Here is a 14,455-nt window from a genome sequence, read left to right on the forward strand (position 1 = left end):
TATTTACAACTTTATTTTTATATGACTGCCCCCCTTCCCCAGCACTGCTCAGGTAAACCATAATCATTATTAAATCCACCCGTACATGTGGTTTTTTGCTCTTTATCCTGGAGCACTTGACACAGAGCCCATGTGAGAAGCAGTTCACTGGCAGCTGGGGGTTGGAGAGAGGACAGTGGTAGCCTCTCTCTTTGAGGTTCTCTGGGATGGAAGAGACCCACAGAGAGTATCACATGCTCCATAGAGCCTATATTTTGAGTTAGATTACCCCAAATAAGTCCTCCGTGTTTGATGAAAATGTATAGGCAGTTTGCATTTGATGTAATACTAGACAAAGCACCAAAATCCGATTAAAATAAAGATGGTGAAATGGAATGCACAAGTTAGAATAAATGTGTAAATTAAAGCAAGACTTTCACCAAGCTTCAAACTTGCAGGTAAAACCCCAGGCTTTAAGTCCATTCCCCTGTGTGTTAAGGTATTTGGGGTAAAAATTCACAACATACCCATGTATCGTTTCTTTACACAGAAGCAGTGGCACATGGGGCGGCTGAACTCAGTACAGCTGTCCTTTCTACTTTATTCAAGGACTCACTAAGGAGCACAAAGCATGGTGTTTCAGGAACACAGAGCTAGGATAGGAAGACAGGGCCCTGCTCCTGTTGGCTGGCAGATTTCTCAGCTCTAAGTACTGTGAAGTAACACCTGCAGGGGCTAAAGACATACATGGGGAGACAGGAGATGCAGAGATGAAAGGAGAGGAGAGAAGAGGATGTGCAAAGAGAAGTGAGAGACTCTAGACAAGGTGACGGAGATAACCCCCAGAGACTTGGAGGCCCCCCTGAAATGTCCATCCTGGGGGCTTGGAATCAGCTCAAACACGCAAGTGCCCTCTTTGGGCCCTTCTAAAGTGCCTGGCAGCAACCATCTTCCCACAGGTACTGCAAAGATATCCTACCAGCTTCCTTGTGTCCCCAGCACTGGTGTCTTTGTTCTGAGGTCAAAACTATTGGGAAGGAAGTATTATCGCCATTTTAGTACTTTTATGCCATCACGGGCTCTGAATGTGCCGGCCTTCCTGGGCAGCAGGGGCTGGGTGTGCAACCAGGTCTGGAGTGATAAGGTGGGCGCTTTGGTGGCATCCTTGAATAAGAGAAAATGTCTGAGACAAGTGAGACTGTGGGAGACTGACAGAGCACATGGCCGTGACATTGGCCTGGACCCATTCCTGTGCTGAGAAGACATGGCTTCCGTCTGGCATAAGGGACTCCTGGATGCCATCCGTCTGCTTGTGGGGCTCACGGAGACGGCACATCCCCAGTCCACGAGGCCAGCTCTTCTCAGCATCATCACCCAGCTGGTGATGAAACATCTGGAGGCTGGGAAAAATATATGGGAAAGCATTTAAAAGCTGTACTCTTCTTGATAGTTACATATGGCAGCCGTAACGACATAGTCCTTCAAAGGACTGTGCTTTCCTATCATGCTCAGGCTTTTATTAAAAGCTGTTACAGGGGTGCCTGGGTGGCTCAGTCAATTAAGCATCTGACTTCGGCTCAGGTCATGATCTCACGGTTTGTGAGTTCAAGTCCCCCATCAGGCTGTCAGTATAGAGCTGACTTTGGATCCTTTGTCTCCCTCTCTCTCTGCCCCTCTTCAGCTTGCGCACTTTCTCTGTCTCTCTCAAAATAAACTAACTAAGTAAATAAAATTCTAAAAAAAAAAAAAAAGCTGTTACATAGATACTTCTATAATTTACAGATAAGAACAACAACACCAGCTAACATTTACTGGACTTAGCAAATGTTAGGAACTGTACTAAGATCCTGCTGAGACATTTCTATCATCTTTTGGTTTAAGAAATAACTTTGCTTTTTCTGAGGACCTGATAGGTTTTTACCGAGTAGGTAAAAGCAACCATATGATATTTTTCTCTTCGCCTCAGCTTCCTGGACATTCTGAGCCACTTTTTAAACCTAAATGAGAGCAACCATATTGACTCTTAGGATTGACGTATTTTTTTCTTCTCTTATCCGTGTTTCAACCTAGTGAAAATTCTGTCTTCCTTTAGGGATTTAACTTAAAGAGCTATTCTTAAGTTAAATTTAAGAGAAATCCATCCATTCATTCATCCATTCATTTCTTCCTTCAGTGATGGCTGCTCTGTGTCATATGCTAGGTTGGGTGAACAGGACAAACGTTAACTTGCCTTTATAATGATAACAGCTTAATAGACCTGGAGGCCCCAAAAGTCAGGCAAAGATCTTGGTGCATGGGTATTTAAAGCAGCATTACTTAAAGTAGCAAAGAATTGGAAACAACACATGTCCATTGATAGGGGATTTGTTCAATTATAGTAGATGCATATGATGGAATTTTAAATGGCTGTTATGCATTAGTTTTTTTCCATGCTGTGCAAAAGTGTTTAAGAAATACCATTTTAAAAAGGGGGAGAAAAGCAAACTATAAAATTAGAGACTTGTGAAGGCAAGGGCAGGGAAGTTCTGGGTGTGGGAACCTAATTTTATAGCTTAAAAAAAGACCAGAAGGAAGTATTATAAAATATTAATAGTAGTAAATTTTCATTTTCCTGTTTTGTGTGTGTGTGTTCTTCAGAAGCTTCTGTAATGAATATGAATTAATTTAAAATCATAAAGGCAATAAGGAAAAAAAGAGTGACTAGGGGCGTGTTTGGCCTTCTAGGCCGCAGGTGTAAGGGGAGAATCGCCTCTCAGATTTCCCGTCTGCAGCCTCCCTCACAGTGTCTCCCTCCAGGGCTGACATGAGCTCGCATCCAGGGTCCTCACTAACTCACTGCGAGCCAGTGGGAGCCGGAGTGGACACTGACTGAGGGCACACGTGTGACGAGGAAGGTCACCTGGTTTTCCTCTGAAAGCCCTTGTCTCAGTCCCTGAGACAAATGTGGTGTAGGATTGACAGATGTAATGGGATGAACATTACAGTAAAAATGTGGCCCTGTGGGGAGAAAGACAGTCATGAAATGGTTTCATTCAGTCCTTAAGGTTTTGGTCCCCCAGTTAGGTTTTGTTACTATTTCATCTGACCTACGCCCTTCAGTGGGATATCAAGAAGTGGAATCCACAGATAGAGTGGCTCTGGAGTCAGATCGTCCGGGTCTCAGTCCTGACTCCACCACTGCATTGCTTAGCGATCTTGGGGCAGTTCCTTAACCTCTCTGAACCTTACTCTTATGTAAAAGGGGAACAATGTATCACCTACCCAATCTAGTCCTTGCCGAGATTAAACAGGAGAATCCGCACACAGTAGACAGGTGCTGTGGCTTGTCTGTGGCTCTCCCCGTCCTGCCCATCCCCACTCAGTTCCATTCCCCGCCCTTGCCCTGTGCTCCTCTCCATGCGAGGGGCCAAACGAGGCAAACTCTGTTTGTCAAGTTACAGCTGGCCCGTGGGAGGCCTTGCCGGAGACTGAGGACAGGAGGCAGGAAGAGATGAGGCATTTCTCCCTGTCCTGCTCTGCTTTGGGCAACGTGGCTGGCCGTGCCCGCATCGCCCCTGAGGTCCCTGTCCCCCCAGGGCAGCCCACCGCCTCCTCCGCCCCTCACTTCCTGGCAGAGGTACATCTCCTGAACTCCCTCTGTGCACTCTGTTTCCTGTCTGGACTCCGCCACTCTTCTGACCTTCGCTCTACCTGCGGTTTTGAATGACCACAATAAACAACTTTTACAAGACTTACTGTGTGTTTGTTCACAGATCCAACTCTGCAAAAAGCCGTTCCTCATATTTAACCTCAGCGTGCAATCATTTTGGGAGAAGAAGCAACTTTTAAATTTTCTGAAAAATCACATATTGGCTCCAAAAGAATATGTCTATACGAAGTATGTAACATAAAGAATAATGATTCAAAAGGGGTGCCTGGGTGGCTCAATCGGTTAAGCATCTGACTTCAGCTCAGGTCATGATCTCATTGTCCGTGAGTTTGAATCCCGTGTCTGGCTCTGTGCCGACAGCTCAAAGCCTGGAGCCTGCTTCGGATCCTGTGTCTCCCTCCCTCTCTGTCTCTCTCTGTCTCAAAAAACAGAAAAAAAGAAAAAAAAGAATAATGCTTCAATGGACAGACATCCCTGTATCCGCTGCCCAGTTAAAAGAAACATTTATCATTATCTTTGGACCCCTCAGTGAACCCCTCCCTGGTTTGGTCTCCTCCTCCCCTCCCCAAAGATCTCCATCTCCCCAGGCCGTCAACCCTTTGCTTTGTCTTAGCAGATCTACCATGTGGCTACGGGAGAAACGTTTTTAAATTGTATATAAAAGAAACAATGTTGCAGGTATTCTTCTCTGACTTGTTCTTCTACTCAACATTGTTACCAAGCATTTCCTGTGCGGCTGTGATTCATTCCCAATCCATTCACTCCGGGCTTTGCAGTATTCTGCTACAGAACTACACCTCACTGTATTAGGCAACTACTATTAATGGACATGGGGGTCTCTCCAGGGTTCTGCTATTTCAAACATTCTTCCGTCTGTCTGCAGGTGCCTGAGCCTCGACATTTCTCTAGGATACAAACTGAGGCATGGAGTCTCTGGGTCACGGAGCAGGGAATGCCACTGTTACCAGATAATGCCACATTGTTTTCTACAGTGGTTTGCCAATTTATCCTCCCACCAGCTGTGTCAAAATATACGTTGTTCAATCCCTCATGAATCTTTGATGTCAGACTTTCGAATTTTTGCCCATCTGGGGAGTGGGAAAGGACACCTCATTGTGGCTTTACTTTGTATTTCCCTTCTTATTAACGGGAGTAAGCTTCTTTCCATATTGGCTCTTCACATGTTCTTTTCCGAGAGGAGTGTGTTTGAAAAAGCAGCTAACTGTACTTTCCTGGAACCTTGGTCTTGTGGCTGACTTGGGCAGCTGGGGAGAGTGAGGAGGGTCCAGGAGGGAGGGAGGCCCTGAGTGGACAGGGCAGGGGCATGGCTGTGTTGGGGGATACAGGCTGAGAGAGCTACCCAGCCTGGGGACTTCCAGTTGATTCTTTTATTTTCTTCCCACTGTGAAGTATTGACAATTACAATTTGTTAAGAAAAGCTCAAAACATTTTTTTACTATTAATTTTGCTAATTTTTATTTTTTTTATTAAAAAAATTTTTTTTCAACGTTTTTTATTTATTTTTGGGACAGAGAGAGACAGAGCATGAACGGGGGAGGGTCAGAGAGAGAGGGAGACACAGAATCGGAAACAGGCCCATCAGCTCAGAGCCTGACGCGGGGCTCGAACTCACGGACCGCGAGATCGTGACCTGGCTGAAGTCGGAGGCTTAACCGACTGCGCCACCCAGGCGCCCCATAATTTTGCTAATTTTTAAATGTGGACACCCAGAAGTGGACTTGCTGTATCATATGGTAATTCTCTCTAATTTGGTGGAGGGAACGGTCCTAGTCTCTTAGCGGTTTTACCTGTTTTCTGTATGCAGTATGCAGTATGCATTTCTATATGCAGTTAGAACTCAGAAGGAAATCAGCATCGTTTGGGATAGCGGCAACTCACATCCTTTCTCCAGCTACGTTTTTCAAAAGCAGAACGGGGATGAAGCGCTTGGGCCCATATCTCTTTGGCTCTTCTTGTCCTGTGGTAATGACCATGATCAATGATCCTTGCGATACTAACTAAAATACGTTGCATGCTTACTTTGTTCCTAACACTGTTCTAAATACTTCTGCGTATATTTGTAATAATTTTATCTTCGTAATCGTTCTACGAGGATTATTGTCCCAATTTTCCAGGTGAGGAAACCAAGCCACAGAGAAGTGGAACCGTAAACAGTGCCAGGACAGACAGGCTCGTTTCATTCAGCATTGACTTTCACAAACAAGGGAAAGGAGGCCGACGAGGAGATGTCCAAAGTCACAGTGTTGTGCCGTGACCGACAGGGTGAGCTCACAGGCTTCCAGACGTCTGCAACCCCTTGGCCCCATGTTCTCGAAGACAGGATTCCACCCGTTCATTTTGTTTATCCTGTCGACCCAAGTGAAACCTCTTCTGAGAGGCTGCTGTGCCGCATTGGGATCCAGCTGGATATTCCCGGTCCTCTCCCTGATCATTACCGGGGCAGGACTGAGCTGAAATATGACGGGGAGAGGATTACGGGTTTGGCTCTCAGATTTTGTGAAAACACACGGAAGTAGCACATTAATATTAGTCAAGGGCTGAATGGGCCTTTTTAAGGAGTCTAGATAAACTCTGGCAAAATCAGGTTGCCCTGAGAAGTATTCAATTTACCGTGGAGTCGCCCCCCAAAATTATAATTTTTCTTTCCTGTTAAGTTTATTTAGATAGTAAAAATCTGGAGTCTGTATCTCCTACGAAGCTGAACCCCTGAAGTTATGAGTTTGACCATACATATGGCAGGCCTGTGTTTTTCATTACATTCCCTTACTCGTCAGGTCTCACAGTTAGTCTGTGCTACACGTTTCTCTTGTGTTTTTCTTGAACTTCATGAACTCTGGCATTTCATTTCGGGGATGTATATCCAAGGGAAAAGCAGCCTTCCTTTGATCTTCCTTGGGACGCCATTATGTTTAACCTAAGAAAGATTAGGGAGTTGCCATTCAACGCTAAACAAACACAAAACTCGGCTGCCAAGATGGCGGGCGCTTAATCTATTTACAACATCGACTCCATTATGAACTAATTCCATACGAAGCAGACTCTGAAAAGCATTCTTTGGAACGGGATTTTCATCTGCTTGAGGAGCCTACGTGCACGTGGTCCCCAGTCCTGAACGTATTGGCAGCACAAAGAAATCTATTTAGCATGAAATATTTAAACTGTAGAGGGTTTTTAAACTTTGAAATCATTGTCAGTGCTGGTTCCCCATATGGCTGTCAGGTTGTACTTTCTCTGAACTGAACAGCAGTTTCTGGAAAGCACCCTTGCCTTCTCCTTGTATTTGTAATAACATCTGCTCAACAGTGGTGAAACAAGTCAGCTCCAGTCTTTGGACAAACAATCCTCTGAGCTGGGGTGAACTCAGAGGGGCAAAGAACTGCCACTTGGCCACAGCACCTGGAAAACCAGACTGCTCAGCTCCCCTCCACTCCCTTTCCAAAATGGGCTCCAGAATTCAGCCCACTTTTTAAATAGCTCCTTAAAGCAACATGCAGGTCTAATTGTGATATGTGTGTGTGTGTGTGTGTGTGTGTGTGTGTGTGTGTATATATATGTGATATATATGTGTGTGTGTGTGTGTGTGTGTGTGTGTGTGTGTGTATTTTTTTCCCCTCACCCTACAATGAGAAAGGAGGAACAAAACCAAAATCAAGTGTTAGCCTGTCAGGATTTTCAGTTCCCTGTCAACCCCAAGACATTGATGGAGATTTATTTTCCTAATGAAGGTTCCAACGGTAATGGTGGCACTTGCTAGAATCAGTTAGGACTAAGTGGTATTTAATTCACAGCGAAGCGACAATCTGACTGGACTGTGATTAGTTCCAGCTTTTAGCTATCATTTATAGGTCACCAGGCGGCTAACAACCTCAAATGAGGGACCATTATCTTTTGACAAGATGAAGCATTTTCGGGGGGGGGATGGGAGGAGGGGGCAGGGTGTTACCCAGAAAGCCAGCTTAATACTCTCTCTGGGAATTATTTCATTCCTAATGGAGCTTCACAGCCACTTACTCAAAGGAACCACGCTAGTGCATTCCGGTTGCTCAAGGCAAAGGAGGAAAAGACTTTCCTTATAGCCGTTCACTTATCCACTCAGCAACTACAGGCAAACCTTGTCTTACTGAATGTCACTTGATTGCCCTTCACAAGGTATTGAGTTTTGCACAAATGGAAGGTTTGTTGCAGTCCCGTATCGAACATGTCTATTGGCACCGTTTTTCCAGCCGCCTCTGCTCACTTTGTGTCTCTGCACCACATTTTGCTAATTTAAAACAATTTCACTCTTATTATTCTATTTTTTATGGTGATCTGTGATCAGCGCTCTTTGATGTTACTGTGATAACTGTTTTGGGGGCGCCATGAACTGCGCCCATGTGGGACAGCAAACTTAATCAGTAAACGTGTGTGTTCTGACTGCTCTACCGACTGGCTGTTCCCCCATCTCTCGCCCTCTCTCAGGCTTCCCTGTTCCCTGAGACACAACAATAATTTCAATTCCCTGAAGTTAGGCCAACTAATACCCCTATAGTTGCCTCCAAGTGAAAGGAAGGATGGCATGTCTCTCCCTTTAAATCGGCAGCTAGAAATGGTGACGCACAGTGTGGAAGACCTGTTAAAAGCTGAGAGGGGCCAGAGGCTGGAGCCAGCTAGCCAAGTTGCAAATGCAAAGGAAAAGTTCTTGAAATTAAAAGTGCTACTCCAGTGAACACACAAAGGATAAGAAAGCAGAACAGCCTCATTGCTGATACGGAGAAAGGTCTAGCAGTCTGGATAGAAGATCCAACCAGCCACAACATTCCCTTAAGCTAAAGCCTAATCTGGAGCAAGGCCCTAACTTTCCTCAGTGTTATAAAGGCTGAGGGAGGTGAGGAAGCTGCAGAAGAAACGTTTGAGTCCGGGTTGGCTCATGGCGTTTAAGGGAAGAAGCCGTCTCCATAGCATAAAAGTGAAGCAGCGAGTGTTGATGTAGAAGCTGCAGCAGGTTATCCTGAAGATCTAGCTAATGTAATTCGTGAAGGGGCCACACTAAATGACAGATTTGTCCATATACCGGAAACAGTCTTTATTGGAAGAAGACGCCACCTAGGACTTTCGTAGCTACAGAGGTCAGTGCCTGGCTTCAAAGCTTCAAAGGAGAAGCTGACCCTCTTGTCAGGGGCTAACGCGGCTGGTGACTTTCAGTTGAAGCCACTGCCCATTTACTATACCCAAACTCGTAGAGCTCTTAAGAATTACGCTGAATTTGCCTGTGCTCTATAAATGGAACAACAAAGATGTTCGGTCAAGAACATCTGTTTACAACAGGGTTTACTGAATGGTTTATGTCTACTGTGGAGACCTACTGCTCAGGAAAAAGATCCCTTCAAAAATATCACTGCTCACTGACAGTACCCCTGATCACCCAACAGCTCTGATGGAAATGCATGAGATTAATGCTGTTTTCATAGCTGCTAACACTACATCTGTTCCGCAGCCCATAAATCAAGGAGTCATTTCTGACTCTCCATTCTTATTATTTAGGTAGTACATTTGTAAGGCTGTGGCTGCCACCGATAGTGATTTCTCTGATGGATCTGGGCAAAATAAATTGAAAAATTTCCAGAAAGAATTCACCATTCTAGATGCCATTAAGAATACTTGTGATTCATGGGGACAGATCAAGATTGCAACATTCACAGGCGTTTGGAAGAAGTTGACTCCAGCACCCAGGGATGACTTTGAGGGGCTCAGGACTGGCGTGGAGGAAGTAACTGCCGCCACTGACGTGGCGGAAAGAGCAAGAGAACTGCAGTCTGAAGGTGGAGCCTGAAGCTGGGACTGAATGGCTGCGATCTCATGATGAAACTGTCTTGGATGAGAAGTTGCTTTTTAGGAATGAGCAAAGAGAGCGATTTCTTGAGGTGGAATCTCCTGGTGAAGATGCTGTGAAGATTGTTTACATGACGACAAAAGATTTAGACTATTGCATAAACTTGGTGATAAGGCAAAGGCAGAATGTGAGAAGTTCTGCTGTGGGTAAAAGGCTATCAAACAGCATCGCATGCTACAGAGAAATCGTTCATGAAAGGAAGAGCACATCAATGCAGCAAACTTCGCTGTTGTCTTCATTTAAGAAAGTGCCACAGCCACCCAGCCTTCAGCAACCACCACCCTGATCAGTGAGTGGCCACCAACATAGAGGCAAGAGCCTCCACCAGCAAGAAGATTAGGATTCTGAAAGGTCAGGTGACAGTTAGGATTTTTTTTACCAAAGTTTAATGAACAGGGGAGGGTCAGAGAGAGGGAGACACAGAATCTGAAACAGGCTCCACGCTCTGAGCTGTCAGCACAGAGCCCGACGCGGGGCTCGAACTCATGGACTGTGAGATCATGACCTGAGCTGAAGTCGGCTGCTTAACTGACTGAGCCACCCAGGCGCCCCACGAAAGTTTTTTTTTTTAATTAAGGTATATACATTATTTTTTTAGACATAATGCTACTGCACATTTAATACACTGCAATATGGTGGAAACTTCACTTTTATATGCACTGGGAAACCAACAAAAGTCATTTGACTCGCTTTATTGCTACATTCACCAAACCTGCAATATCTCTGAGGTATGCCTGTATTCCTTGAGTGAGGCACTGTGGGAGAACATATTGGTGGGGTTCCCTGGAAGGAAAGCTAATATTCAACCTGCACGTATTGGTATGGTAGTTCTAGGCTTTCCCTAGCCATTCTCCATTGTGATGGGGTAAAGCACCTTGTTCTGATTGGCTGGTGTCAATGCCATACTGATTATTAAATGTTCAAAATAACAACCCTTGCCTGGAACAGTGGTCTTCTTTGGAGCCTATTTTTTTTTTCTCCAAGACAATTTCATTTTAAATACGTTTGTATCCTTTACATCATTAGAGCGTCTCCTAAATTAGGTGAAAGCTGTTGACCTTCTTTCTGTTCATTATAAGCAAGATGATGTGACATTGTAAGAAAGTAGCAGTTTGGGTGTGGGTACAGTATAATTCCAAAGAGTTAGGAGGCTAGCCCGTGACTGTTCATGAGAGCTGTGATGACATCTGTCAACCCCATAACAGGGAGGGCCCATTGGTCGCCAGACAGGAGCAGAAACCACTGGAAGAACGCAGGTGTCCCTGCCATCACCCACACACCACTTCTACAAAACCACCCGAATTGGTGAGAACTGACTTGTTTTCCTACCTCCCAACCTTGAGACCCCTACTTCCTTCTTTCTCGGCCTTGAGGAGGTAGCAGATAGTCTTAGATCTTGCTTCTCTCCTATTTGGTGAGTCTTAGAAGGAAAACAGTCGGCTTTTATCTGCTTTTGGAACTAGAACATCTGATTTTTACCCATCTGATATAATACCGAACGTCCGTGCATCGAGTGCCTACCAGGCCTCAGATATTGTAAAGGTACTTGACACACAGGATTTCATTTAGCCCTCACCTTAATCCAGTGAGGCGGGCACTATTGTTCCCAGGTTGCAGAGGAGTCTGAGGCATGACCAAGGATACAAATCCAGGCCTGCTGCTTCATGGCACCCTCTGTCCTAAAGGAGCTTACAGTTGGTTGTGAAAACGAGCCGCACCTATAGAGCTGTAAGGTGAAACAAAGTACGGCAATATTTGTCAAAGCTTGATCCCTTAGTTTTAGGTAAAAAAATTGTTATGAACCTCCAATGTTGATTTACTTTTATAAGTGACTTAAATATGCCCAAATCTAAATCTCACGTAAACTCCTTATACTGCTAATATTTTGATGCCTCTCCTTATAGACACACATGTATTGGGGGGCTTATTTTATATTTGTATTGTGATTTTTTTTTTGTTTCTCACATGTCAGCATTTTCCTATGTCAGTAACAAAGTTTTAAAAGTTGATACGTTTTCATTTGTGCACCAATATAGGGATTGCACCATATATTCAACCATTCCCCTATAGTTGGGCATTTAGGTTTCTGATTTGTGCCATTAGAAAGCCCACTGTGATGTGCCATTTTTGCACGTGAACCTTTGGCTGTCTTTCTGATTATTTCCTTGGAGTTAATACTCAGGAGTGAAATTACCGGGTCAAAGGGCACAAACATTTTTAAGGCTTTTAAACATATCTCCAGGAAGGTTGTACTAATATGTTTGCATCTGCTATCGAAGGATCACTTTGAGGCCTAGGAGGTGTAAGAAGTAAGTGGCATTTGAACAAGAACTTCAAGGGTGGGCACGGCTCCCACCAGTGCAGGTGGGTGGAGGCGTTTCGGGTGGGAGATACCATCACCAGATTCAAGGGACAGAATACAAGGCGCCTGGGGGAAGGGTGAACATTCTGATTTAGTTAGTGCTCTGTCAGCCATTTTATGTATTGAGCACACTAGAATGTTAAAATTCTGAGAACATAAAATGCTCAAAATATGAAACAACTCGGCAATGATGTTAAGATAGTCACCACTGTGGTATAATGTTGTCTAAATGTGCAAAAGCATCACCATTATTGTACCATTTCTTGCTCCCCTTGGCTCTGTGTTCGAATAGAACTATCTGACGATGTCACTGTGGTCTCAAATATTATCAGGACAATGTTCCAGAAGGCACGCTGTGTTTGGTGTTGGCATGGAGCCACACTGGGTCGCTACTGTCATTCATCACCTGACCATTCAGCCCTGTGCTCCCCTTGATAGCCTTCCCACGGTGGTATCATGTTGTGGTTAAGAGAAGTGAAGAAGAAAAGAAACCAGACTGCCTGGGTTCCAATTCCAGCTCTACCATTGATTGTTTGTGTGGCCTTATGCAAAGTACTTAACCTTTGTGCCTCAATTTCTTCAACTGTAAAATGGAGTTGATGTTATCTACCTTTATAGGATTATCTGGAGGATTAAATGAGTTAATAAACATAAAGCATGTGAAACAATGCTGTGCACAGAGTGAGGACTTCTTTTTTTAATTAAAAATATATTTTTTTATGTTTTATCTATTTTTGAGAGCAATAGAGACAGAGCATGAGCAAGGGAGGAGCAGAGAGAGAGGGAGACACGGAATCCGAAGCAGGCTCCAGGCTCCGAGCTGTCAGCACAGAGCCCGACGCGGGGCTCGAACTCACGAACCGTGAGACCATGACATGCCGAAGTCGGACACGTAACCGACTAAGCCACCGAGGCGCCCCCAGAGTGAGTACTTCTGATAACTGTTAGCTTTTGTGATTTATTATATTAGCCTCAGTTTGGCCCACTGGCTAGGATTTGGCAACACACATATATAAAAGGTTTGCAGCCAAGTGGGATGCTGTGGCCTTCCATCTGCTGAGACCCAGAGGACTGGAAACTGCGTCCTTCCCAACTCAGCCCACAGCTACAATAAACAGCTATGTGTCAAAGGTGAAATGTTTTTATTTGAGTCCATCACAGAGGTTGAATAGAGTCTCATGACATTCATCCGTATAAAATATCGTAACAATGGCTGCAGGCATAAATAAGAATTACTCTAGCTATGCTAAATATTTTATAACTCAGAGTCCTTTTTGTTGATTACAAATAAGCATATGAAGTTAAGGTGCAGAAATTTTTCCACTTTGATTTCAGCAGTTTCTAAAAATTGAATTATAAAATTAAGGACACGTAAAAATGATGCTTTTTTAAATGGAACCAGCCACCTTGAAAAATATCCTGAAAAACATGGTTAAAAATTTTTAATACTTCACAAGATAAGAAAATAAAAATATTGCTTGTTGGCCTGACTTTCCAGGACCTAGACCCTCCGGGAACTGATGGCCTCGGTGAAGTAATGTGACAAGTCATGGCGATGTTGTCTCAGACACAAAATCACTCTTGGTTTTGGTCCGTAACAGAGACAGGATTCCCTCATTGCTGGATGATTGAAAAGAAGCCTTTGCTTTCATTATGCATTTGGCCTCACAATCTTCATTGACAAATAGTTCTGAAAAGGAAACAAAAATGTTAAGAAAATGTATATATTTTAAGTCAGGGCTTCTCAACATTGGCACTACCAACATTTAGAACTGCGTGATTCTTTATTGCTGGGGACTGTCCTGTGCATCGCAAGATGTGCAGCTTTCCTGGCCTCTGTCTGCCTGCTGCCAGGGGTACGTGGGCACCCCTAGGTGTGACAACCAAAATGCCTCCAGACATTGCCAAACATCCTCCTGAGGGCAAAATTGCCCCCAGTTGGGAACCACTTGTTTAAGTCAATAAAATCTAAATCAGTAAAAATAACTGATGAGTTTTTTTTAAATGGTCAAGACAGATTGGACTACTTATAACTAGAAAATTGTATGTGTGTGCATTAACAAACAGAAAGTATACTGGGAAAAAATAGAGACTTAAAATCTCTGCTGTTGGGGTTGTGACTATGCCACCCTACACAAAAACAGCTGTATTGTTACTAATATGAATCGAAGTAAGGGTCTTTAAATGCCTGGACTATCCCTTCTCCACTTGGCAAAATGGGCTTAAATGCCCCCTCCTTGGTGAAACCATCCTCAGCAATGGGGTCCTATGATAATCTGTTCATATGTCCATAATAGCTTGCCTTTCATAGTAATTGACTTGTTCCTATGTCTGCTTGTCCTCAGGCCATGAACTGCTCATGGGCAGAAATCATGCCTTGGTCATCTCGACATCCCAATTCCTAGCCTATAGTAGATGTTCAATAAATTCCTTGAATGAAAGAATGGAGGTACTACTTCTAGGCACACTGGCAAACCTCCCATTTAGACTCCCATTTATGACTGAGGTGGTTAAAGAAAACTTAAGGGACAGGTTATGTGATGCAGGCCTTAAAGAACGAATAAGAAAGTTTCGA

General features: G+C 44.1%; 1 protein-coding gene and 1 long non-coding RNA gene across 6 annotated transcripts in view; one reads left to right on the top strand and one right to left on the bottom strand.

The window, feature by feature from the left end:
• The first annotated feature begins 5,804 nt into the window (after window positions 1–5,804).
• Window positions 5,805–13,346, top strand: LOC123380855. Its single transcript, XR_006587179.1, has 2 exons — window positions 5,805–5,911; window positions 10,724–13,346. It is a non-coding gene; the product is annotated as an uncharacterized LOC123380855 (long non-coding RNA).
• Window positions 13,006–14,455, bottom strand: part of MYOF (myoferlin) — a 152,072-nt gene continuing 150,622 nt past the window's right edge. For all 5 annotated transcript variants that reach the window (XM_019813549.3, XM_011287427.4, XM_019813550.3 and 2 more), the window contains one exon: window positions 13,006–13,570. In XM_019813549.3, the coding sequence (XP_019669108.1) occupies window positions 13,532–13,570 (39 nt within the window). In that variant the 3' untranslated portion in view covers window positions 13,006–13,531. The remainder of the gene's footprint in view (window positions 13,571–14,455) is intronic.

This window comes from Felis catus, chromosome D2 (genome assembly GCF_018350175.1).
Source record: "Felis catus isolate Fca126 chromosome D2, F.catus_Fca126_mat1.0, whole genome shotgun sequence".
In the NCBI taxonomy this organism is placed as follows: Eukaryota; Metazoa; Chordata; class Mammalia; order Carnivora; family Felidae; genus Felis; species Felis catus.